At 34.8% G+C, this 26,949-nt stretch overlaps 1 protein-coding gene across 3 annotated transcripts in view; it reads left to right on the top strand.

Annotated features, from left to right (window-relative positions):
* Positions 1–26,949, top strand: part of LOC136028806 (vacuolar protein sorting-associated protein 54-like) — a 109,723-nt gene that overhangs the window by 59,220 nt on the left and 23,554 nt on the right. For all 3 annotated transcript variants that reach the window (XM_065706711.1, XM_065706712.1, XM_065706713.1), the window contains exons 12-13: positions 8,192–8,324; positions 16,662–16,989. In XM_065706711.1, coding sequence (XP_065562783.1) covers positions 8,192–8,324; positions 16,662–16,989 — 461 coding nt within the window. The remainder of the gene's footprint in view (positions 1–8,191; positions 8,325–16,661; positions 16,990–26,949) is intronic.

Here is a 26,949-nt window from a genome sequence, read left to right as displayed (position 1 = left end):
GAATAGATGCCATTTCCTTACTTGTTGCAATTATTAAGGTAGATTACTTTAAAATTAAGTAACATATTGGGTACATAATAGGTACATATTGGGTGCAACCATAGATATAGAAAAAAGAATAGAGGCTATATCCTTACTTGTTGGCATTATTAAGGTACATTACTTTAAAATTAAGTAACATATTGGGTACATAATAGATACATATTGGGTGCAACCATATACATAGAGAAAAGAATAGAGGCCATATCCATACTTGTTGACATTATTAATGTAGATTACTTTAAAATTAAGTAAACGATTGGGTACATAATAGGTACATATTGGGTGCAACCTTAGATATAGAAAAATAATAGAGGCCATATCCTTACTTGTTGACATTATTAAGGTAGATTACTTTAAAATTAAGTAACATAATAGGTACATATTCGGTGCAACCCTAGACATAGAAAAAGAATAGAGGCCATATCCTTGTTTGTTGGCATTATTAAGGTAGATTACTTTAAAATTAAGTAACATATTGGGTACATAATAGGTACATATTGGGTGCAACCATAGATATAGAAAAAGAATAGATACCATATCCTTACTTGTTGCAATTAGTAAGGTAGATTACTTTAAAATTAGGTAACATATTGGGTACATAATAGGTACATATTGGGTGCAACCATATACATAGAGAAAAGAATAGAGGCCATATCCATACTTGTTGACATTATTAATGTAGATTACTTTAAAATTAAGTAGGAGATTGGGTACATAATAGGTACATATTGGGTGCAACCTTAGATATAGAAAAAGAATAGAGGCCATATCCTTACTTGTTGACATTATTAAGGTAGATTACTTTAAAATTAAGTAACATAATAGGTACATATTTGGTGCAACCCTAGATATAGAAAAAGAATAGAGGCCATATCCATACTTGTTGACATTATTAATCTAGATTACTTTAAAATTAAGTAAGAGATTGGGTACATAATAGGTACATATTGGGTGCAACCTTAGATATAGAAAAAGAATAGAGGCCATATCCTTACTTGTTGACATTATTAAGGTAGATTACTTTAAAATTAAGTAACATAATAGGTACATATTCGGTGCAACCCTAGATATAGAAAAAGAATAGAGGCCGTATCCTTGTTTGTTGGCATTATTAAGGTAGATTACTTTAAAATTAAGTAACATATCGGGTGCATAATAGGTACATTATGGGTGCAACCATAGATATAGAAAAAAGAATAGAGGCTATATCCTTACTTGTTGGCATTATTAAGGTAGATTACTTTAAAATTAAGTAACAGATTGGGTACATAATAGGTACATATTGAGTACAACCATAAATATAGAAAAAAACATAGAGGCCATATCCTTACTTGTTGGCATTAGTAAGGTAGACAACTTTAAAATTAAATAACCTATCGGGTGCATAATAGGTACCTTTTGGGTACACTCAATGTTATAGAAATAAGAATAAAGGCTATATCCTTAATTGTTGGCATTATTAAGGTAGACAACTTTAAAATCAAATAACGTGTTGGGTGCATAATAGCTACATATTGAGTACAACCATAGATATAGAAAAAAGAATAGAGGCCTTATCCTTACTTGTTGGCATTAGTAAGGTAGACAACTTCAAAATTAAATAACATATCGGGTACATAATAAGTACGTTTTGGGTACACTCAAAGTTATAGAAAAAAGAATAAAGGCTATATCCTTAATTGTTGGCATTATTAAGGTAGACAACTTTAAAATCAAATAACGTGTTGGGTGCATAATAGCTACATATTGAGTACAACCATAGATATAGAAAAAAGAATAGAGGCCTTATCCTTACTTGTTGGCATTAGTAAGGTAGACAACTTCAAAATTAAATAACAGATCGGGTACATAATAAGTACGTTTTGGGTACACTCAAAATTATAGAAAAAAGAATAAAGGCTATATCCTTAATTGTTGGCATTATTAAGGTAGACAACTTTAAAATCAAATAACGTGTTGGGTGCATAATAGCTACATATTGAGTACAACCATAGATATAGAAAAAAGAATAGAGGCCTTATCCTTACTTATTAGCATTAGTAAGGTATACAACTTCAAAATTAAATAACATATCGGGTACATAATAAGTACGTTTTGGGTACACTCAAAGTTATAGAAAAAAGAATAGAGGCTATATCCTTACTTGTTGGGATGATTAAGGTAGATTACTTTAAAATTAAATAACATATTGGGTGCATAGTTGGGTTCAACCATAGATATAAAAAAAGAATTATAGCTATATCCTTACTTGTTGGCATTGTTAAGGTAGACTACTTTAAAATTAAATAACATACTGGGTGCATATTGGGTACAACCATAGATATCGAAAAGATTAGAGTCTATATCATTACTTGTTGGCATTATTAAGCTAGATTATTTTAAAATTAAATAACATATAGCGCATGTTTTCAATGCAACCATAGATATAGAAAAAAAAACGGAGGCTATATCATTACTTGTTGGTATTATTAAGATAGAATTTTATAAATTTAAAAAAACATTTTGGGTGTATAGTATGTAAATATTGGGTACAACCATAGATATTGAAAAAAAATAGAGGCTATATCCTTACTTATTGGCATTATTAAGGCTGACTACTTTAAAACTAAATAACATTTTAGGTGCGTATTGGGTGCAACCAAGGATACAGAAAAAAAGAATTGAAGATATATCCTTTCTACTTGGCATTGTTAAGGCAAATTATTTTAAAATTAATATATTGGGTGCGGTTTTGAATTAAAATGGAACAGTTGTGGCCATCAAGTCATGGCTAATCAAACAGTTCGTGGTAACGAACTGTAGTAAGGAGCGACCCGGCTCAATAGTAAACGAAACTCTAAAATTCGGAATATTGATGCTAAAAGATACATAAAAAAATCGGATTTTCATGCTGATTTGAAATATATAACTTTCATCTAATTTAGTCTTTGTCATCAAAAGTTACGAGCCTGAGAAAATTTACCTTATTTTGGAAAATAGGGGGAAACACCCCCTAAAAGTCATAGAATCTTAACGAAAATCACACCATCGCATTCAGCGTATCAGAGAACCCTATTGCAACAAATTCAAGCTCCTATCTACAAAAATGTAGAATTTCGTATTTTTTGCCAGAAGACAGATCACGGGTGCGTGTTTGTTTGTTTGTTGTTTTTTTTTCTTTTTCCCAGGGGTCATCATATCGACCAAGTGGTCCTAGAATGTTGTAAGAGGGCTCATTCTAATGGAAATGAAAAGTTCTAGTGCCCTTTTTAAGTGACCATAAAAATTGGAGGGCACCTAGACCCCCTCCCACGCTCATTTTTTTCCCAAATTCAACGGATCAAAATTTTGAGATAGCCATTTTGTTCCGCATAGTCGAAAACCATAAAAACTATGTCTTTAGGGATGAATTACTCCCCCACAGTCCCTGGGGGAGGGGCTGCAAGTTACAAACTTTGACCAGTGTTTACATACAGTAATGGTTATTGGGAAGTGTACATACGTTTTCAGGGGCATTCTTTTGGTTTGGGGGTTGGGTTGAGGAAAGTGGGCTATGTGGGAGGATCTTTCCTTGGAGGAATATGTCATGGGGGAAGAGAAACTCAATGAAAAGGGCGTAGGATTTTCTAGTTTTACTATAAAAAAACAATGAAAAAATAAACATGAAAAAGTTTTTTCAATTGAAAGTAAGGATTAGCATTGAAACTTAAAAACGAACAGAGATAATTAAGCATATGAGGGGTTCTAAAAATACTTTAGCATAAAGAGCAATGTATTTAGGAGGAAATAAATACATAGCAATGTATTTAGTAAAGTATTTAGTTGTATTTGTAAAGAGCGAAATGTATTTCGCTCTTTACGCTAAAGTTTGACTCTTTGCCACAATTCTAATTTTTAAAACAATTATAAACTTTATCGTAAAGAGCGAGGGATTGCGGAGGGGAAAACCCATTTCATATACGGAGTAATTTCTGTTCGTTTTAAGTTTTAATGTCGCTCCTTACTTTCAGTTAAAAAACTATTTTTTTATTATTTAATTGTAGAAAAAGCCAAGACAGTGAGTCCAATTGTGTGAGAACAAAAACCTGGCATTAATTCCTCCCCTCATTGCCGATGTTACCATCTCCCACTTATGCTATACCTCTCATGTCACTCCACAATGCCGAACTAGAGTCAAGCGTATTCGGTTTTTCAGAGGCTTCACTGTTAATCACGCTCGGATTAGCAATTATAATGGAAAATCATCCATTATAATTGCTAGTGGTAATTATAATAGAAAGTTGTCCATGATTAATATGCATGATTGTTGGCATGATCAAGCTAGATTACTTTAAAATTAAATAATATTTAATATTTAAAATTAAATAACATTTATTTAACATTTATTTTATATAACAAAATTTAAAATTAAATAACATATTGGTTATATTTTGAATAAAACCATACATATAGAAAAAAAAAACAAAAACAGAGGCTATATCCTTACTTGCTGGTATTATTAAGTTAGAATTCTATAAAACTAAAAAAACATATTGGGTGCATAGTATGTAAATATTGGGTACAACCATAGATATAGAAAAAAAATGCTATACCCGTACTTGTTGGTATTATTAAGGCTGACTACTTTAAAACTAAATAACATTTTGGGTGCATATTGGGTGCAACCATGGATACAAAAAAAGAATTGAAGTTATATCCTTACTACTTGGCATTGTTAGGTATATTATTTTAAAATTAATATATTGGGTACATATTGGGTGCACCCATAGCTATAGAAAAAGAATATAGGTTATTACCTTACTAGTTGGCATTGTTGAGGTAGATTGTCTTAAAATTAAATAACATATTGGGTGTATAGTGGGTAAATATTGGATGCAACCGTAGATAGAGAAAAAGGAATAGAGGCTTATCCTTACTGGTTGGTATTGTTAAGGTAGATTACTTCAAAATAAAATGATATATTGGGTGCGTATTGATTACATTTTCGGTGTAACCACAGATATAGAAAAAAGAATAAAGGGTATATTCTTGTTGGTTGTCATTATTAAGGTAATTTACCATTAAAAAACATAATGGATGCAGAGTGGGTACTTATTGGGTGCAACCATGCATATAGGAAAAGAATAGAGGATATATCCTTTCTAGTTGATATTATTTAGACAGATGGCTTGGCAATTATTGGCATTATTAAAGCAGATCGTATTGTTAAAGCGAAAGAATTGAACAATATAACCAATGTTCAGATGACCTTCCTAGAACGTCTTCTGGTATTTTGCAAACTATTTCCCTAAGTTTCTACTCTCCATTTTATATATTGTCAGATTCTAATTGGTCCCTCCATATAACACCGCTCTTAGAAGAGACGAGAAATTACTTTTAAAATTAGGTAAAATATTAAATAACTAGGAAACAGTTATTATTGCTACAACTAATGACAACTCATTCCAACATCAAACCAGCTAAGGACAAAACTGCTTCGCAATCTGTTTCTCCGACCCCGCACCGTTCGAAACTTCCCTGCTCGCTTTCCTTCCTAAAGCTCCTATTTCCTTTATAAATATTTTCTTATGACCTTTCTCCTCTCTCCAATTGAGATTTCCCCACAATTGAGACAATTGAGATTTGTTTTGGTTTCAACTGAACTGACAAATCACTTCACTAATTTCTTTCTTTAAGGCGTTCAAATTATCTGCATATTCCCAACCAATGTGGGTCGTGCTTTTTAATTTAATCCTATGTTCTCCTATACTTTGTGCAGTGTTCGGTATGAAAAGGTCCATCGAAACGATTCATATAAATTGGGATAAAACACAACCTACTTAACTTTTGTTCACATGCCACACTATCTTCTAACATATTTCTACCTTAGCCGTGTTAATATTATTCTCAGACATACCAGAAATTACTTTAATGGGATGATATTTTATACCAGACTTGGACAGGAGCTTCACTAAAGCTTATCTATCACATCAGTCCACAATTCGTAAAAATCATGTTTAAAAAGGGTCTGGTAGTTCAAATGTAATTCGATTAATAATTTGCGTAAAAATTTACGCAAAAGGTGATTGACCAAATGACTGACGGGCTAAATTCAAAAATTTGGTCAAATGGAGAAAAGTTTATCTCTGAAGAATGGTCATGGCATCCTCTTGCTTTTGCAAAACTACTTGTCTTTTAATTCTTGATATACTCCACGTCTTAGCCCAATAACTATCATCATGCTCAGCAGTTGTCTTTCTACCAAATCAAGCTACTGCCTCTGTAATTAACCATTCGTGTCACCTTTCTTATGAAGGGGTAAAGTAAGGTTTCTCTAATATCACTACTTACTAACTCTCTACCAAAAATTGTGTTTATACATATTTTACAAGTAATTTTTCAAAAATTTCAAAAACTTATTTATCGTACCCTTATTCCGCCTGGAACATCATTGTTCTATCTTCTAAAACGGCAACTATATTTCACAAAAATGTTCTAAACAAAACGTTCATTGTCTTAGATGTAAGTTGTGCCCGTTGTAATACGTTTATTTCGTCTTAATTGTTATTATTCTGATTAGCTGGAAAACCACAAGAAATTGAACGAGTAGGTTCAATTGAACAACCTCCCTCTCCCTCTTTCACCCAATTGACGTGCCTGTTTCAAGGGAAGATTTGGTTTTCGTCCCTTGATTTAAACTTGAAACAACCGACTTAAATATCTTAAATAATCTTAAAAAACTTAAATATCTTAAATAAAAAAAAAAAGGTAAAGAATACGGCATTAGACTTTACAGTCCCTACCAGCGGTGCTGAACTCCGCTTCTTGGCCCTTCAGCCAGTAAGTGCAATGGGGGGCTGGGGGCCAATCATCTTGTGCTTTCGCACACCCTTCCTGATCACCTTCCCCAGATTTATCTAGGTACCCATTTTGAGCTGAGTCGACTCTGGCTGAGCTTACAGAGTTACGCCACTGACCCCCGTCCTAAGCTAAATAATTGGGTACACTAGGATTCGAACCCTCGCCCTCTCAAAAATACGGTCCTGAAACCAGCGCACCAATCCACTCGGCCACTCTCAAATATGTATCTTGAATGACTTAAAATATCTTAAATAATCAGTTTAGCCAGTGTCACGTTTGTTACAATAATTATTGACACATTATATTCACCGACACTTTCTTTCTCGAGACAGGAATATGAACCCTCGCCTTTGAAAGCCTTCCTAATAAATACATTTTCCTTGTATTTTAAATCGCCAACAATCCTTGCACTATTTTCTGCATAGTTTAACACATTCCCAAAAATTCCACCCATTTCTCCTTAACACTCCCTTTGTCACTACTTTAGGCTCTGTTCCTGTCTTTAAATAACTGACTCCCCTCAATATACAGCTGCAATATTTTGCTACTATCCAATGTGGCGTACTCTTCGTTGTCTTTGTCAGTTTTGTCGAGAGCCTTTGTCTGGCATGTAATTATTTCCTACTTTTATGACATATTTTGCTACTATCCAACGTGGCTTCATCTTTGTTGTCCTTGTCAATTTTGTCGAGAGCCTTTGTCTGGCATGTCGTTAGTTCCTACTTTTATGACATATTTTGCTATTATCCAACGTGGTGTCATCTTTGTTGTCCTTGTCAATTTTGTCGAGAGCCTTTGTCTGGCATTGTTAGTTACTACTTTTTAGCCTTCTCTACTTCCCTAACTTTTCTATTATTTTCGTGCGATCTTTTTCCTCAAAATTCTTATACTAAATGTTTGTCTCTTCTTTCAAGCCTAAAGGTCATTTCGCTACCTGTTTTCCGATTCCATAAAATATCTTCTGACATTACGCTATTTTCATAAAATCATTTTATGTACCTTCTTATATTATCTAACTCTAAGCTTAAGCATTATATCCAACTTTTTTGTTTGGAAAAAAAATTACAAGACTTAAAATATTGAATAAAATAAATTGAATTTTAAAACTAAAGACCAGGATATTAACTTTGCGCTAATAGATGCTCAAAGCGTTGTTTTACTGCCTTTAATGGTTTTATCCTTCGAAACGCTCGGGCAGGTTGAAATTAAACCAGGTTAATTAAGTACTTGGATATATCTCTAGGTTTAAAAAGAAATTATCCTAGCCATTTTTTAACCTTAGCCTAGCCATTTTTTGGAGATAAATCTTATCGTCCTTTCTTTTTTTCAGGCGTCCCGATTTGTGCAGAGATTTCACGAAGAAAGGAAAAGAAAGATGGGGCTCGTTTTGGACGGTGAAAGGTGGAGGGAGGCTAAAGTGAGTGCAGAATCACAACACCAAGTTTCACACATTATGAACTCGGGTAAATTTTTTTTTTCGTGAATCATTTTTGCATAGGAAGATTGGGACAAGTCTCTAGAAGATAGATTTAGCGATTATGCTTTTCTTGTGTCATACGTATAGTAAGAAACCAGTTTTTGAGATAAATTGTGTGTAGTTCTAGGGTTCAGGTTCAAGAATAATATCCCTGCTTTACCATAATTACCATGATACCGTTTTACCATAGGGAATTTACGTTTTTCATCCCTTTCAGTCATGAATTTTATTGGAAAGAATGAAGAATATGCAACTACTGTTTTTAGGGCTTTTGACACAACGAGAGGATACAGAATTTTTTTTTTCAAAATTTCTACATCTTTCGTTGTGCTTGATTTTGAATGTACTTGTCTGTGGACAAAATGACACCGTTTATGTATTCAAATACTACAAAAAAAGAAAAACTAAGATTGCAAAATACATTCTTATTACGTTCTTACCTCATTTAAATACATTCTTATATCATTTTACATTCTTAATTGTGAGTGTGAAATTTTACAAAGCGGTTTTTGGCTTATTCCAGGCAGATTAGGGCCTTGCATTTGGTGCAGCTAGTGGGTTTTCATGATGCATAGGACATTTTTGCACCGGTTATGAAGTTTACTTTCTTCATACCAATGGGCAAAAGAGTTACCTTTTATGGCAGAGCATGGTCTTCAGAATTTTATCTTCCTCTTTATTTTGGGGGGAAGGGGGCAACAGAGGGGCCTTTGATTATATTGATTTCCGCTTCCTCGTAGATGTTCAAGGGGAACAAGCGTGGCCTCCCTCGTCTCATGGGCGTTGTCTCTGCTCATAATCAGAGACTAGGCCATCTCTTGACGGAAAGCCAGGGAATCCATAGAGTTTTTGGACTTTTGGGTCTTTTGAAATTCAGTGTATTCAAGCCAGCTATTCACTACCACCAAGTAAATTATGTAGAACACGAGCTACAGTGTCCACTTCCTGTACCGAATGGACACTCGATAATACAAAACCATTTGGTTGAGTTTGTCGGCTCCGCTCATAGACCGGTTTTGCACTGCAGTAGCTTTCGGTTGCCTTACCAGTACTTTGGCCCTGTTCTTTTTTCCAACATTTTTTTCATTTCTTTCATTTCCACACTTCCTACCATATTTGAGATAATATTAACTGACCTGCAGTCTATCCGCTTCACTAGACACAAGCTGCTACTTACCAATTCATGGTAAAATCCTCTGCCTTGTTTCTTGAGGGCTGCATTAGAGTTGAGCTTTAAACAATGTACCCTGTTCGCTCTTATTTTACCTGTACTGTAAAACCTCTTCTATACAGTTCTTGTAGCAGAGGTATCCTTGTAAAGAAGTTACCAAGGAAAAGTTTCGTATAAGGAAAGAAGTGCACACGACTTGCCAAGGCTAGAACCATACCTGGGCCTAATCCAAACTCCTTCTGTTCGTCAGTAAGGATACTCTTCTTCTTCTGATAGACATCGAAGGTCAGAATTAGCCGTTGGTTTTGCAGATCATGAAGATCTTTATACCCCTGGGATCGGTTTATCATTTGTATACTGCTTTATGCCTAAAGCTCCAGTGTAACGAACCATTTGCTCATCTACTGAAATGTATTCCGGAAGTGTGATATTCTCAGTTTTTTTGCAGGACATGGTCAATGAGAGATCGTGCCTTCCACAACCCTTCTTGATTCCGAGGATCCTTGGCATCTTTGTTGACCAAGTGAAAGAAGTTCTAAAGTTGGGAAAATCTGTTGAAATTTAAGGCGTCGGCTATTAGCGGCTCGCGAATTCGGCCGCTCCAGTACATATAATATCTGGGATACTTGAAAGAACTCTTTGCAATATGAATTTCTTTCTTTCCGTAGCAGTACTATCGATACTTGTTCCTGTTTCTTGGACATAGTATAAGTTAGTTTGTTCTCCAACAAGTTCATAAAAGTTAGGATCGTAATAATATTTGAAGTTTCCCACAGATTCTTCTCGCCCAGCTGGTTGTGGACTTACTCTGCAATCGAGGATTTTTTTTTTTAATGTAGCGGTTTTCCAGATCAGTCAACGCATCTTTGAGTCTGATGCTGCCGTAGCATTGCCGTCAATAGTTTCTCATGTGCTATAGCGTTGCCTATGGTTGTGGTTATGGCATCTGTAGTTAAGTAAGCAATTGAGAGACTGACGCCAATGTTGTCTTCCAATATTGATAGCGTTTGCTTATCAAACATTGTCGCCCCTCTTTTGTATATCACCTAACATTGCTTACACAGATTATACTTAACCTGCCTATTGCCCCCTTTTTATTTGTAGTGATGATGCCACGCCTATTCTCAAGAAGGTTAAAACTACCACTCAGTTCATTTTGGTTCGGCTTATCACTGTTGACCGTTTTAACAACTCTATGCACCGTTTTAACAACCGTTAAAATGTTAAAACACGTGCAACCGTTTCAACAACTCTGTGCAAACTATTCGAATTAGCCGTCACCATCTTTTCCGTCAACACTTTCTTATGGCGTTTCAGCGTCACCCCTCTGCTTTTGCATGTTTGGCGGTGTCCAATCCTTCTTTTCATCATCCGAGTTTGGCAAGTCAGGAAGCTCAGACAAATCAGAATCTATCCCGCCCAATTGGTTGACAATATCTGCATTCCGGACTCTCCTTATTGGCCACATAGCAGATGAACCTGGAAAAGTAGTCTAAAAAGTATATACTAAGACAGAAAAAAAGCAATTCCCAAAGAAGAACCTACAGAAACTATACAGAAATTGGATAAAAAGTGGAGCGCTAGTGAGTTTTCACTTCTTAAAGCGATTTTTCCGGCATTCTAAAAAAAAAAATTGCCGACAATCATAATAACAATTATATTTCTGTGTACTAACAATAAACTTCTCGTGAATTTCACTAACAAATCTAATTGTTCATGGAGAAAACTGTTAGAGAACTTGAAGCGCAATATTCAAAAGCTGGTAATGCATCAAAGAACGTTGTCTTAGTCCTATGTTGTAAATGTGAATAGAAAATCTACGACTTCTTCTTGTTTAATGTTTACTTTTATAAACTCAAACGACCTTGTCAATGACGTAGGTTTTTGTAGAGTATGACGTAGGTGTTTTTTGCAAAGTTAAATGTCTAATGCCTAAGCGGATTTTTAGGGTCAATGACACTGGTTTTGATTCTGAAAAGCTTAATGGATCCTTTGAGCCAGATATCTCTTTTTATTGCTTCTGTCTACACTGCTTTTCCCATTACCAGGCTTATGCAAAAGTTTGTCAATCCTTTTACCGGGTAGTGAATCGGATAGTTCATTGTCTCTCGAAGCTACCTGTTAGAGAATTTGAAGTGCAATATTCAAAAACTGGTAACGCGTTAAAGAGTGTTGTCTTAGTCCTACGTTGTAAATGTGAATAGAGAATCTACGACCGAAAATATGTTTTAGAGTTAGTAAATTGTTTTAATGGTTTCCTACTTTAGCTATAGGCTAGTCTAATAGGCTTTGCTGATATTTTTTTCTAAGCTTGCCTTTTTTTTATTTTCCATTCAGTTAAATATTCTTCTGAGAATTGTTAGCTAACAGTATTTTTTATATAATGCTTCTGTTTCCACAAGGTAACAAAAATTATTAACAAACATTTTTAGCGAACAATTGGATGATGGAAAACAGCCCTAAAGATGATCGATTGCTACGCTGATCTGCCAAAGAAAAATAATTTCCCCGTTGGCTTTGCTTGCTCTTGTTGGTCATCTCTAGTTTTCCATCAGTGGTTCATCTATATTTTAGAACTTGTAAATTTATTATTCTTATTTTATGAGTCATTCAGAATTTCTAATTATATTCAGGGTAATAATTATTTTCTAGTGTGTGTGTGTGTGTTTTTTTTTGTTTTTTTTTTCATTGTTTTCTGTTTGACTTTTGGAGAAACTGACCAAATGAAATATTGACATAATTTGACAAATACATTACAGGAATTCCACTCAATGAGACATTCAGAATTTTTGGTTACATTTAGGGATGAAGTTATTTTGTTTTTTTTCTCGCTATTTTCTACTTGATTTTTTTTTAAAAACATATCACATGACACATTTACAGGTGACAAAAATTCTTCCAAATTCCCAGTATACCACCGTGTTGCATTTGATAGGATGTTCATTTAAGAAAAGGAAAAAAACTAGATTAAATAACACAACAAATAGGGAAAAACAAAACGCAATTAAAAAAGATGACACAACGAAATTAAATCATATCTGTGATCAATTTATCATATCGCATTTATTCAAAAACAGCAACTGTTGTTTATCAGATCTGAGTTTTTCTCTTTTTTTTTATTTATTTGTTAGCGTTTCTGCTTTTTTCTCTTCTTTTTATGTTAATTTCTGGTATTATTAACTGCCCAGTCTTATTATATTTTTTTTGACAAGCCATTCTTTCACATGTAATTTTGCCACCACGTAATATAAAGGAATTCATCACATAAGGCCACTCAGCGTGTCCCCAGGTGGTGATAGGGGAATATGTAGGGTACCTCTATAAGAGGCACGGACCAAGGGGAGACCTTGTCCCTGGAGACCCATAATAAAGACTGGGACACCGTGGCCCGGGGTCTTAAATACAGGTGAAACAAGAAGAAAACCCCTTAAACGTACACTCAACTGGACCCACTTGCGTGTTCACACGTCCTATGAGTTACAAACCTTCTCCTAGTAATCGGTTAAATTGCATGGTTACGCAGAACACCATCGTGGGAGGATCCTCTATAGGAGTAAAACTACGGCAGGGCGTAAGATCCAGATCTATAGATAACGGCTTCTTCAAAGGGCTTCCTCGACCCTTTTGGGGTACCTGCAACACTGGGGATCTTGTGGTCAACTCTATTTCCGCACAAGGAGTGGCACCCCTCGAGAAAATTATAGCCTAGTAAACGACACAGCATTCGTACGGTGTTCTGATTAATGGATAATTCTTCTGGGCTTAGTCTGTTTTGACAGGCGTTTTCGGGCTGAAAAACCTCTTCCTAGCTGATTTATCTACTATGTGTTGCCTGCCCATAGTAGCATAATATTTGTAGACATGAATATATAATGAGTCGGAGGTAATAGGCTTGAGACCTTCTGTGTAGGTTTCCGACTCTTCGCCAAGTGCTGAAAACCATCATCGCAAAGTGCTGAAAACCATGTTGTGACCAAGATGGATCCAGGATTGCATAAAGCATCCGTTCATACTGAAGGTCCCAGTGACTTCTTGCTGTACGGTTCTAAGCTGGCTTTAATGCTTCGATTTAGACTTGAGAAAATATATTGATCCCTGTCCTGCATTGGTATCCAGGATCAATGCTTTTCCTGGGGCCAAAATAATTTCAGTGGTTTAAAGAACATAAAAATTGGAACTTGGAATGTTACGACGTTATAAAATGACTATCGTATCGACATTTTGACTGGCGAATTCAGACGATTCGAACTTGACTTACTAGGAGTTACAGAAACTCATATCCCAGGGGTAGGAAACATGAAATTAGGTGATATAAAATTTGTTCCCTCAGACGGAGTAGGGCATATGATGAATAAGGAAGCGGCTAAGTCTTGTTTAGACCGGAAGGTATTAATAATAGAATGTTAATTGCTCATTTTATGACTAAAAAGTTCAGGGTATCAGTTATAGTAGTATTTGCCCCTATTGAACCGACTGACGGAGATACTAGTGACTCAGATGAATTTTACTTACAGTTGCAGGAGCAAATAAACAGAATCCTAGATAGAAATATGGTGCTTTTACAAGGAGATTTTAACGCCCTGGTCGGTAGAAATAGGGATATATGGAATCCTAGCCTAGGTAAATATGGTATAGGAAAAGAAAACAGTAATGGCTACAGACTTTTGCAGTTTTGTAGGTGTAACAATCTAGTTATAACCAATACAATGTTTGATCATAAAATGGCCTATAAGTTGACATGGTATTCACATGATGGTAAGACAGCAAACCTTATTGATTATGTTATAGTAAACAGAAGACTGGCAGGACCAATACATGATACTAGGGTATATAGGAGTGCTGTTATTGATGTTAAAAGTAAAGATCACCCTCTAGTAGTGTCTGGGGTTAATTTAGAGCTGAGATTTCGGAAGGATAACTATCTCTCGGGAAGTTATGATGTTGGTAGACTTCAAGTTGAGAGTTTTAGAGAAACTTTTCAGTAACAGTTGAATCCTAAACTTGAGAGTTTAAAATTTGACAATTTAGAAGATGGTTGGAATAATTTTAGAAAAACAATTTGTGAAGTTGCTTATGGTGTTTTAGGGAAGAAAGTTAAGACTGCAGCTAGGAATATTATTGAGAGAGCTTTATGTTTAATAGTGAGGAGAAGGGGATTGCACAAGAATTATCTGAGTGATAGATCATATGAAAACAAAAGGAATGTAAAGAAAGTGGAGAAAGCATTAAAATATGAACTAAGGAGGTGTCCAGTGGAGGCCGTGGATAAAATTGCCGAGGATCTGGAAGATACAGCTAGACGGCATACTAGTAAAATAATGTACTGACATGTTATTAAATTTAAAGGGAGTTGTCAATCCGGACTTTTCCTAGTTAAAAGATAGGAACAGAGCCACAATTAGTGATAAGGAAAGAGTTAAAGAGAGATGGTGGAACATTTTGAGAATGTGCTAAACCGAGATATAGTTGCAGGAAAAGTTATAGAGGAAAATGAAAAAGTTTGTGATACCTTGGATATGAAGGAAGATTTGTTTTGTGAGGAAGGAAGATTTAGGACATACTAAAACTAAAAGGTAGTGCTATAGTGCTAATACTAACAATACTATACCAAAACTAAATACGAAAAGGATTAAAAAGCATACTAAAACACATACTAAAACAATACTACATACTAAAAGGATTAAAAAAGAATAAGGCTTCAGGTGCTGATAATGTGGTAAATGAGCTTCTTAAATATGGTGACTCTGAGGTGAAAAATAAGTTACTGAAGATTATGAATACGATCTTGGAAAAAAGGGGAAATACCTAACGATTTTAGGAATACCTTAATTAAACCACTGTATAAGAAAGGTGATAAGAGTGAGTGTCGTAATTATCGAGGCATTAGTCTGGTCTCTGTAGGTAGCAAATTACTTAGTAATATCATATATTTTAGACTGAGGATGTTGTAGACAAAGTTTTAAGTGAAGAACTGTCCGATTTTAGAAAGGGTAGAGGATGTGTCGACCAAATTTCCACTCTTAGGTTAACAATTGAGAAGTGCCTTAGTTGTCAAACACCTTTGGGCCTCAGTTTTATAGATTATGAGCTCAGATTTGATATCCTTGCATGATATATCAGACAAATACATTAAAGTGATGAGTGCAAAGTACGAGAATAACACTGCTGTGGTTAAGGTAGGAAGTGAGATTGGCAGCTGGTTTGAATTAAATCGGGAGTTAAGCAGGGTTGTGTTCTATCCCCTTCTATATGGATCATTTCGATGGACCTTGTCTTATGGCGCACAAGAAAGGCAAGGGGAAACCACGGAATCAAATGGGGAGGAAAAACTCTCCTGGACTTAGATTATGCTGATGATTTAAGTATCCTAGATGAAAGTGTGAGCAAAATGAATGCACTTTTAGAGGGTTTGCGAGTTTGGGGGGCTAGAATAGGTTTGAAAATTAATGTTAAGGAGACTAAGTCACTAAGGCTAGGAATAAATGGAGATGGAAAGGTGGGTAACGAAAAGATTTATCAGGTGGGCAGCTTCGCTTACCTTGGTAGTATTATTAGTAAAGACGGTGGGAGCAGTGAAGATTTTAAGAGTAGAATAGCCAAGACTCAGTGTTTTTTTTTTGCAGTTAAAAAAAGTTTGGAAGAATAGGAAGACAAGTCTCGCATTGCCGGATGAGATTTATTAATGTTTTTATTATTTCACTATTGATCAGTATAACCATATATATATATATATATATATATATATATATATATATATATATATATATATATATATATATATATATATATATATATATATATATATATATATATATATATATATATATATATATATATATATATATATATATATATATATATATATATATATATATATATATATATATATATATATATATATATATATATATATATATATATATATATATATATATATATATATATATATATATATATATATATATATATATATATATATATATATATATATATATATATATATATATATATATATATATATATATATATATATATATATATATATATATATATTTCAGCACTTTGGAGAGAGAATGGGATGTGGATTAAGTTAAGTGCAAATATTTTTGAATAATATTAGTTCATTTATTGGTTTTACCCCTCTCATTTTAGGTCGCTTGGAAGACCCTCCTGAACCACCTCCCAATGCTGAGCATAGCGAAGTGATTCTTGTTGGCCAAGAAAGCTTTTGTGTGGTCGGTGCAACTCTTTACCTTTTACCGCTGATTATTGGTTACTGCACATGTGCTTCTGAACTTCGGAGTGCCGCTCCTGAAGTTTTAGCTCGTTTGGTTGACCTGCTGAAAATATTCAATTCAAGGGCATGTCAGCTTGTGCTTGGAGCTGGAGCTTTACAGCTAGTCGGTTTGAAGGTGATCTCTTCAAAGAACCTCGCCCTGTCATCACGAAGTCTGCAGCTTATTGTGCAATTCATCCCAAGGTAAATCATTTTTGAATCATCCCTAGGTAGCTCAGATGATTTATCAGTAGAAGAGGGGGGTAGTCCAAGCATGACAGACGTAATTTAAGGTCATTATTCTTCCCCAAGGATGATCTTTAAGTCATTGTTGGGAAATTGCAGCTTAGCAGTAATGAAGTAAAAATTATGTAAATTCGAAAACGTCCTGGAGATAGGAATGTATCTTATCTTTAAAAGAATGAACGCATATTCACCTATGAAATTCTCTCTGTGTTTTTCGTTACAAAATATGATTCCCTTGAATTATGTTTCCCTTGAAATGTTTCCCTTGAATTATGTAAAAAGTAGAAAATATAATAACTGGAGTATTTAATAATTGATAAATTAAACGAAAACTTACCAAGTTTGAAATTTGGGTGTCATTCTGCTCCAAAGAAAGAACGCTAGCGTAGCTGAGAGTTCAACTGAGATAGACACGTGTAACCACCTCGATTGACCAAATCCGATTAATATAACGGCGATCGTCTGACGCTAGATGGAGTAAGTGATATGGATGTTGTAGGTCTGGAAGTTAGCAGTCCATCTTTTGTGAGGTTGTCCATAGGGTTGCGTGCCATGGACTGTCCTTTGAAGGTGAGTTTTGGTACCTGGTTGGCTGAAATTCGTTGGATGTCTCCGTAAACGGTTCTGTTGCTTTTGCTCTGTTATAGAACGGATCAGAAATCTATAGCTCCAGTGGCTTGGAATCTAAACTTCATAGGAGGCATTACAGATTCAAGCTTTGGGCAGAGTGGGCGGGAAGAGCGGTAACTTTATAGAGGGTTGCTGATTAGAGGTTGCTGAATTACAGGTATTAGTAGGAGTAGAAGAGTACTAATTCATTGATTCGTATTGACAGCAGATTCGTAATGGACGGACGAGATGTTAACTCTGTTAACTATTATGGCGTTCGGCAGTGTTGAAGTTTAGACCAAGCTATTAGAGCTGTGATTTCTGATCTTGCCTATGGTAGGACAAGAGCAACAGAAAAGTTAACGGAGGTTTTTATTCGATAATCGGTCTACTTAGGGGATCCCCTCTTTTTTGTGGAGTTACTTGGTTTCTAATACAGAGATGCTTCGTTCGTTATCAGCTTCTCTTATCCAAGCTTCATTTGAGCATAAAGCGACGGGGATTATTAATGAGTCTATGTCGGACCTTCAAAAATGTCGACACCTTGCTTTTCCAGATTGGTAGTAAGACTGTGAAACTGGAACTGGCCAAGCCAATTCTTCGTCTTATCGATTCTGAATAATCATTGTTAGGAGTTTGGCGACTGCCTTGGTAGACAAAGTATTCGACATTTTCAACTGGTTCTCCTTTGATTGGTATCTGGACAGCTCTTGACGCAGGGTTTTTGAGATACCGATATGGCCTCGGTTTTGGCTGCATTTATGATCATCTCAAAGGCTTCAGTTGCTGACACTATAGTGTTTACAGTTGCTCAGTTATTTATTTCAGTTGTAGTTTAGTTGATGGCACAACAGTTCACCAGTGTCTGCTCGAAAAAAGTCATCTAGGCTATTAAGTGTCACAATATCGTCTGTATACTCCGGTTTGTCAATTCATTTTCTGCCAATCGTTCGGTTGTCTAGGGTTTCAGTATGTGGTAATACATTGTTGTACGTTGGCAACGTTGTTGTACGTTGGCAACATTGCAACGTAGGATTGTATGCTAATGCTTTTTGCTAATACGTGAACAAGCATGGGACAAGAGACATCCATGTTAACACCTAGCAGTGTGAGAAAAGTATCTATTAGTCCCTCTGGCGTCTTGACGTGTCTGATGAACTTTGAGTGTTTGTCCCTAATCAGAAGTGTCATATTCACTGAAACTGCATAGTGTAACAGAATATGTCAGAGTCCCAGTACAAATCACGTCAAGAGCATATTTGAAATCAGTTAAGAATGATAGAAGCTCTTTTGTGCATTCGATGTATTTTTACATCGAGTATTTAGTTGCATCTCGATGTCTTTATTTGCCGGTTTATAAATTCTGTGGTGGAACAATCGTTTCGATAGCCAGCCGTATATTCCCTTATTCTATGATATGATTTGTCAGAGATTTGAATCGGTCTTGGAGTTTTCGTGTAAGTTTTTTTCTGGTTGATAAGTCAGGCTTATTGATCTGTCGTTGTTACAGTCGCCTTCTTTTTCTTTTTTTTGAGAGGTACGCGAGTGCCTATCTCTCAAGACCTGGGGAAATGGCCTATTTTGCAGACAATAGTTATGATCTTGTGGTAGATATTTACCAAATAGTCTGGGCCTGACTGAATATCGTCCCTTGTCGTGTATCGAATATCGTCAACCAAATCCTGCTTGATTTGTCAGGCTTATTGATCCGTCGTTGTTACAATCACCTTTTTTTTTTCTTTTTTAAGATGTACAAGAGGGACTATCGCTCAGCACTTGGGGAAATGACATATTTCCCAGACATTAGTTATGACCTTGTGGTAGATATTTATCAATTATTCTGGGCCTGACTGAATTTCGTCTCGGCCATGGGAATTTTTAGGCATCAGGGAATTTATAGCTGAGGATATTTCATCTCCTTGTGGATAATGGCTTGAGTTTGTTGGCTACCCCGATATTAGGAAAGGGAATATACGATATGGGTTGGGTGGTATTGGGAGGGGGATTCAGATTTTCGTAGTTAGTGGCTTGAGTTTGTTGGCTACCCTGATATTAGGAAAGAGAATACGATATGGGTTGGGTGGTATTGGGGGGGATTCAGATTTTCGTAGCTGTGTTCCTTCCATCATTCTCTCCTTTCCCTCGAGTCTCTGATGAGATTTCCATGTTTTTCTTATAGAATATATCGAATGTTTTTGTATACAAGTGTCTATGTATCTAATAGAGCTATAAGATTAAATTATATAAAAGAGGGAAATATTTGAAGAAAGAAGTTTTTTTCTTAAATTATTATAAAATATAACAATTAAAACGTAATGAATAAGTTATAAAGTTGTAAAGAGTAATCGAATGTATAAAGAATGATTTGCCCCCTTCAAAATACTTTTTCACTTATAATTTTGGGTTTGTGGAAAGAGGGAAAATTATTCTTTCTCCTGTTCCCAGAAAAGAGTATATTTTCCGTTTTCTTTATTCCTGTCATCGAATTTTTTTCACAGACCACACTGCCTTTCTTTGACGAAACGAAAAAGAGTTTGAATAGGGATAAGTCCTCTATTAGACATTGAAAAACAAATACAAAATTTCTTAATATTTCAAAGACACAGTCGGTCTTCACCTAAAGTAATATAGTTTACAAAAACTATATTCACACAGAAAAAAATATAATAACTTCCGGATCACTGTACCGGTCCAGTGGCTTAAAAAATTCATTAACTGAGTTTATTCAAAGTTTTGAACTCCTTAATCTTGCTTAAATTTATGTTGAATTCTTAATAGGGTTGGCACAATCTGCTTCTTCTTCTAATTGCAAACATAATGTTGCTAAATTTATAATTCGTAGTTAAGTTAGCACAATCTTCTTCTTCTTCTTCTAATTGTAAACGGAATTTTGCTGAATACAATTAGAAGAAGAAGAAGATTGTGGCAACCCTTTTAAAAATTCAGTATAAATTTAAGCAAGATTAAGGCCGTGATTAAGTGAACTTGAAAACATCGAGGCTCAAAATTGAAGTTAGGGTAGCCTTCTGTCTCTCAATTCTCTAGAGACCGTCGATTGTCAAAAACCCTTCAAATAGCACTTATTCATTGGCGGAAATAGCTGGTTAATTATACCAGCTTGTCAATCTGGTCTCTGGGGGTGTTATCGGCGATCTGAAACGATTCTTTCTGGCAAAAAAATTTGCAAAAATTTCAGGTAGCTGAAAATATTCTATGGGACTGTTCAAAACAGGAAAATACATCGAAAAATAGTCATCTTACGTGTTATTGTCTTCTGCTCATGATAGTACCGATTTTGTTCTAAAAGCAATATCCTTCATACATGACACTTGCGAAAAAGAGCTAGACATTTTCTAAGATTTATAAGCAATTAGAGGAAGTAGAGCAAAACCCTAGCAAACATTTTGTAGCATCTTCAAGAAGCTACGACTTGATATTAAAAGCGGTATCTTCCGCCAATGAATACTTGAGTACTTTTTAAATATAAATTTTCAGTTTTAACATAGGATTGTCGGGTTCCATCAGTTCACGTAATCACGGCCTTAAGGAATTCAAGACGTTGAATAAACTCAGTTAATGAACTTTTTATGCCAATGGACCGGTAACATTCAGTGATCTGGAAGTTAATATATTTTTTTGTGTGAATATAGTTTTGTTAATTATAATACTTTAGTTTTTCTGCTGATGTTGAAGACCTACTATGTCTTTGAAATATTCAGAACTTCTGTATTTGTTTTTCACTGTCTGATAAAGGACTTATCCCTATTACAACTCTTATTCGATTCTGTTGTCTGATAGATCCTTTGGCTAATCTTAGCTATGTTTTGAGCAAGTGTGTGTAGTTGAACATGTGCCTAAAATAAATAAAAAATAATGAAGTTAGGGCACAAACAATTAACTATTTTTTGTCCTATTTTGGAATGTTAACTTTTAACAGTGAAAATGCATCTGTTTATCATTTAAGTAAAATCTTTTGACCCTCCCCTTTCTTATAGGCCACACCCATGTGACCTTATATAACGGATTTCTGAATTTCATTTTGTTCTCTTCCTTTTTGTTGGTCTTCTTGTTTATCTTCCTCGAATCCCTTTTTATTTTGTTTTTTCACCGTGAGAAAGCTTTTTATCTGGTGACATAAGATAAACATCATGAAAATGTTATCTTTAAAGAGCTTTTTCCCCATGGAAGAACTAATAAAAGTGAGTAAATGCGTAATATATGTCTTTCCAAAAAGCTTTCAGTCTAAAACTATTATAATCCTTTTAGAGTTGCTTTTTAAAGTTATTTAACAATATTGACAGTTAGCCTTGAATTCATCGTATTTTCTTAGTACTAGACCATTTAACAGATGCTGTAGCTTCTATTTAGTAGTAGTAGTAGTAGTAGTAGAACAATTTTATTGAAAATAATCACTTTTATATAATAGCACAACAAAAGCAGAGCTTGCGAGCATGTGCTAAAATAAAGATAAAAAAGAAAGAAAAGAAAAAGAGTATGGAGCACGAGACCATTTACCGAAACCAACATAAAATAAGCAACAAAACCCTACAATATAAATGTTTTTATTTTGTATAATATGTTTTTATAATATAGTGTTTTTGTAATATATATATTTTCTGATAAATCTCTTATGCCGAATATTTATGAGTGTACCTGATGTTGGAACCTTTCTCTGCATTGTATGCTAATGTGCTATCTAAGCGTAATAAAAAAAGAATAAATATGTTAAGTTATTATGAATTTACCAATGTTTGTCTACAGTAGGTGTCAGGTAAACGAAAAATATTTAATATTTGAGGATTTTTAGTTATTAATGCTAATTTTGCTCTAAGTAATGATCATGACATGTGTTCCCTAGAAAATTAAAAGTAGTAGAGACAAAGAATTAGACAAGGTTTTGAATATTTGTAAACTGAGGTTAAATGATATTTTTAGGATAGTATTTATTATGCCTTTCTTCTTTTTTTTCCTTAACATTTGATTCTTTTCTGGCAAAAATAATAGCATTCTGGCGAAATTATTCTTTTTAAAAACCTTGTCCACCCATCTTGAGCTTTGCTTTATATAGGTACCAGTGCAAGTTATAGGTACCAGTGCAGTATAAGTTATTTCTTAAATTGTTTAGTTATTAATAATTATGTGTTTTTAATTTTATTAATCAATTAATAATTTAATAAATATATTTCCTTATTAGCTGTGCCCTTTACCTTATGAATAAAATTTCAAAATTTCAAGAATGATCATAACCGTTAGATTATATGTTTGAAATTTTGCGCCCCTAAAATTTCTGTGCCCGGGGCAAGTGCCCCTCCCCTAAAACCACCCCTGACCAATATATGAGTATATTCTTTGTTGAGTGTTAGTTGAGCAACAAATGATGGTACATGTTGAAATTTTAATAAGACAAAATAAAAAGATATGTTGGAGCTTTTCAAACAAGTTTCTTGTCGTTAGATGCATATTTTGCATATCTTCAAGTTTTTGTAATTCAAAGCTTTTAAACCATATTTAGTAAGTAGCAAACTTTTATTGCCAAAATGCTTCCGTTGAATCTTCTCCACTTTGTTTGCATTTTTCCAATGATTTTCCTACATTCTTCGAAAATAGAAGTAGCGTCACCGCCTCGCTATTCTTTCCCTCCTTGCCTCTCCCAAATCAAAAAAGGAAACGAGTAGTTTGCGGTGTTTAGCATGGATGTAGCAGTGTACCATGTAGTGTAGCCAGGGTTGCCAACTTTCAGTCCATAAATGTGTCCCCTGAGCATCCAAAAATGTGTAATTTTAAGCTAAAATGTGTTCATCTTGAAATCTATAAGACTAGAGGTCATCTTTTTTACCAGTTGTATTAATGACCGAAAGACGCTTTGTAAACCTCTTTGAAAGCGGACAGTTAACAATAAATATGGTGAAAACGAAAAAAAATCCATATAAGACATTCATACAAAATGACTTTGTATGAAAGCACGAAACTTGTATAAACGTTTAAATCCCTTATTTTGGAGAAAAACCCTTTACTTGCGACTTCTCTGGCAAAACCTGGATGCTTGGAAAAAGGAAAAAACCGAGAAAAGACAGTAATTTGGTGAATAGTGACATTTTTTTTGCCAAAATAAATATCGAGTTGGGAAATGTTTCGTTTGATTTCCCAAGTTTCTAAAATGCGTCACTCTTTTGCTCTTCAATGTCATTGTGTCCCAGCACATGAGAATGTGGCCTTCTGACATAAAACGTGCCCAGTTGGAAACCCTGGGTATAGCGCGAGCAACCAAGAACTACTAGTGCTACAAAACTGTAGTTGTGTTGCGAGCACAACACTTTGGTTTTGTCCCGTTTTTTTTTTCCTATACCGCCGATGTCGGCTTATTCCTGGAAACTGGTAAGGGTCTAACCTGTGCGGTTTTTACGGAAAGTGTGGACAACAGGCCGGATTGATGAATATGGCATTACATTTTGGAAAGCTCCGCAGAACTCTTGCCTGGGGCCAAAAAGGATGGTTTTTGCTTGTCCACGAGCCAGAGCCTATGGTGTGCGAAGTGAAGTGGAGTTATGTAGCCTATGTCAGAGAGGAGTATCTGAAGTTGTGCAGCCAAGCTTTCGTTTCGTCAAACCATGTTTCTGCTTTCGAGTGGAAAGCTCCGTTCTAGCAGGCAAGCAGGCAGGCACCACTTTCAAATTGAAGATGGAATAAAATCTATAAGTATTAAATATATGCGCCAGTTACCCGGCCCCACAGCCAATATATCTTCTTTGAAAATTTATAGAAGCAAAAAAGCGGCATTTTCCCACGGGTCCGAAAGTGCTGCCGTGATTTTCGCTTGGTTTATCATTTGTTTTTTTGGACTTGGGATTGAGGTTGAGAAATGTTATCAGATGTACCTCTTAAACTTTAAAAGTTCTGTCATTGCTAAAGAAATTGGAGCTTATCCTTTGCTCCTTTCTAAGTGGTGACGTTAGAAAATTGGCCAACGGCAAAAAAAATTAACTTTTGAACTAAGACAGATAGAGCACTATCACAAGTACTACCTACTATGTCACATGTTGCTGAAGTTGAAATTCAAATCAGGTTCAGTTGCTTTTTTTTACCTAATTTTTTAATGTTATTTTGTACAAACAATAGATTCACCTAATATCATTTATGCTGTTTTTTATTCATGATTTATAATATCATGTTATCATTTTATGATTCATCATTTTAAATATTTAGCATATTCACGATCATCCTTCTAAAACGAGGACAAAGTTTTGTATATTTTTACATTTAAGGCTGAAATCTCCAGTCTGTGATGCTCAGGCATGTTGGATTAGAGTTTAATTTCCATCAAGATTAGACCATTGTTGGAGTGCCCTTTACCTCCTAAGAAGGAAAACGTGTAATGGCTCATTTTAAGGCCAGAATATTAAAAAAATATTCGGGGGGAGGGCTTCAAGACAGTGATGGAGGGATGAGACTCCTCCTTTGTATATCCATGATTAATATATATAAAAAAGCTTCCGCATCTGCTTAATTTAACAGTTAAGACGTTGTTGAGCTAAGACGTAGAAGGGGGAGACAGAATTTAAACGAAATATATTTTATACATTTATTTTTGTTGGACTTCATATTGGAAACCGTAATTGGAGATGGGCTGATTTATTTTTCCAGGGAAACGCTCTAGTATTACCTCTGCAGTTGGATAATCAAAGCCTGGATAGATCAATTTCACATCTGGAAATCTTTCTCCGATGATTAACAAGACATTAAAAACTGAACAAATACTCAAATATCAACAGATCTTCTATATCCCAAATGTGGAGAAAAATAAAATTGAAGAAACTTGACGTTATGACAAACTATGCAATATGTGGCAAAATAAAATTCCAAAAAACAGAGTTGGATATGCTTTTTTCGACTTGCTTTCCTTTTGCTGCAAATTTCAGTTGGTTGTAGATTTTTTTTTTCAAATTACTCCTGTGTTTTTGCTCATCTTTTTCTGTATTTACCTTTTCTTAAAATTAGTTTTTTTTTTCTTTTTCATTTTTTTTCTCCATTTCGAAAATACTTTCAGACTATGAACAGTAAGGCGTACGTGCTAGTGGCCTCTCATTTCAATGCTACCTGCAATGTAATAATGGATTACTATCCTGCTTTTCAAAGGGCTATAAAAATTGATGCGAGCCAAAACTCAAGTAGGTGTCAGAAAAAAGTTATTAAACCAATGTCAGCTAACCTAAAATCTTTTAATGACCATGTTCCTTAATATTAATTAAATAAAAAAAACAAGTTTTCTAAATGAAAGTAAGGAGTGACATTAAAACTTAAAACGAACAGAGATTACTCCGTATATGAAAGGGGCTTTTCCTTCTCAACGCCCCAATCTTTACGCTAAAGTTTGACTCTTTCTCTTAACTCTACATTTAAAAACAGTAAAAAAACTTTAGCGTAAAGAGCGGGGCGTTGAGAAGGAAAAGCCCCTTTCATATACGGAGTAATCTCTGTTCGTTTTAAGTTTTAATGTCGCTCCTTACTTTCATTTAGAAAACTTGTTTTTTTTTATTTAATTTCTGAACGTTTTTGAATCAATGCATGTTTTGATTTTGGCTCTCCTCAGAGGAATAATTAAAACGAAATTTGTATATGTTTTTTTTTTGACTAAATGGCTTTCTCATAATTTTTGATCGAATGATTTTGAGAAAAAAAGAGCGGGGGAGGAAGCCTAGTTGCCCTCAGATTTTCGGTTAATTAAAAAGGCAACTAGAACTTTTAATTTTTTACGAATCTTTTTATAAGTAAAAGATATACGTAACTTATAAATTAGCTTACGTAAAGAACTTTTGTATTCTTATGTTTTTATTACATATATGAGGGGGTTCGCCCCCTCGTCAGTACCTCGCTCTTTACACTAAAGCTTAAATTTTGTCCCAATTCATTAAGAATTGGATTCATTAAGAATTCACAAAAGCCGCAGAATAAATAGTTGAAATTACTAAAAATACTTTAGCGTAAAGAGCGAGGTATTAGGAGGAGGTGAGACCCTCACATGGGTAATAATTTCTGTTCGTTTTAAGTTTTAATACTGCTGCTTACTTCCAGCTGAAAAAAAACTTTTTCATTGTTTTTTTAAGTAATGCTAGTAAATCATGCGCTCCCTTCATGGACATTTTCTTCCCCCATGACAAATTCCTCGATGGAAAGTTCCCCCAGCATATCCCCCTCTTCTCAACCCCTGCCTCCAACCAAAAAATCCTCCTGAAAACGCCTGTACACTTCCCAATAACCATTACTATATGGAAGCACTGGTCAAAGTTTTGAACTTGTAACCCCTCCCACGGG

The sequence above is a fragment of the Artemia franciscana genome, chromosome 7 (genome assembly GCF_032884065.1).
Source record: "Artemia franciscana chromosome 7, ASM3288406v1, whole genome shotgun sequence".
Lineage (NCBI taxonomy): Eukaryota > Metazoa > Arthropoda > Branchiopoda > Anostraca > Artemiidae > Artemia > Artemia franciscana.
The sequence above is the reverse complement of the archived record's forward strand: the minus strand, read 5'-3'. Positions and strand labels throughout refer to the sequence as shown.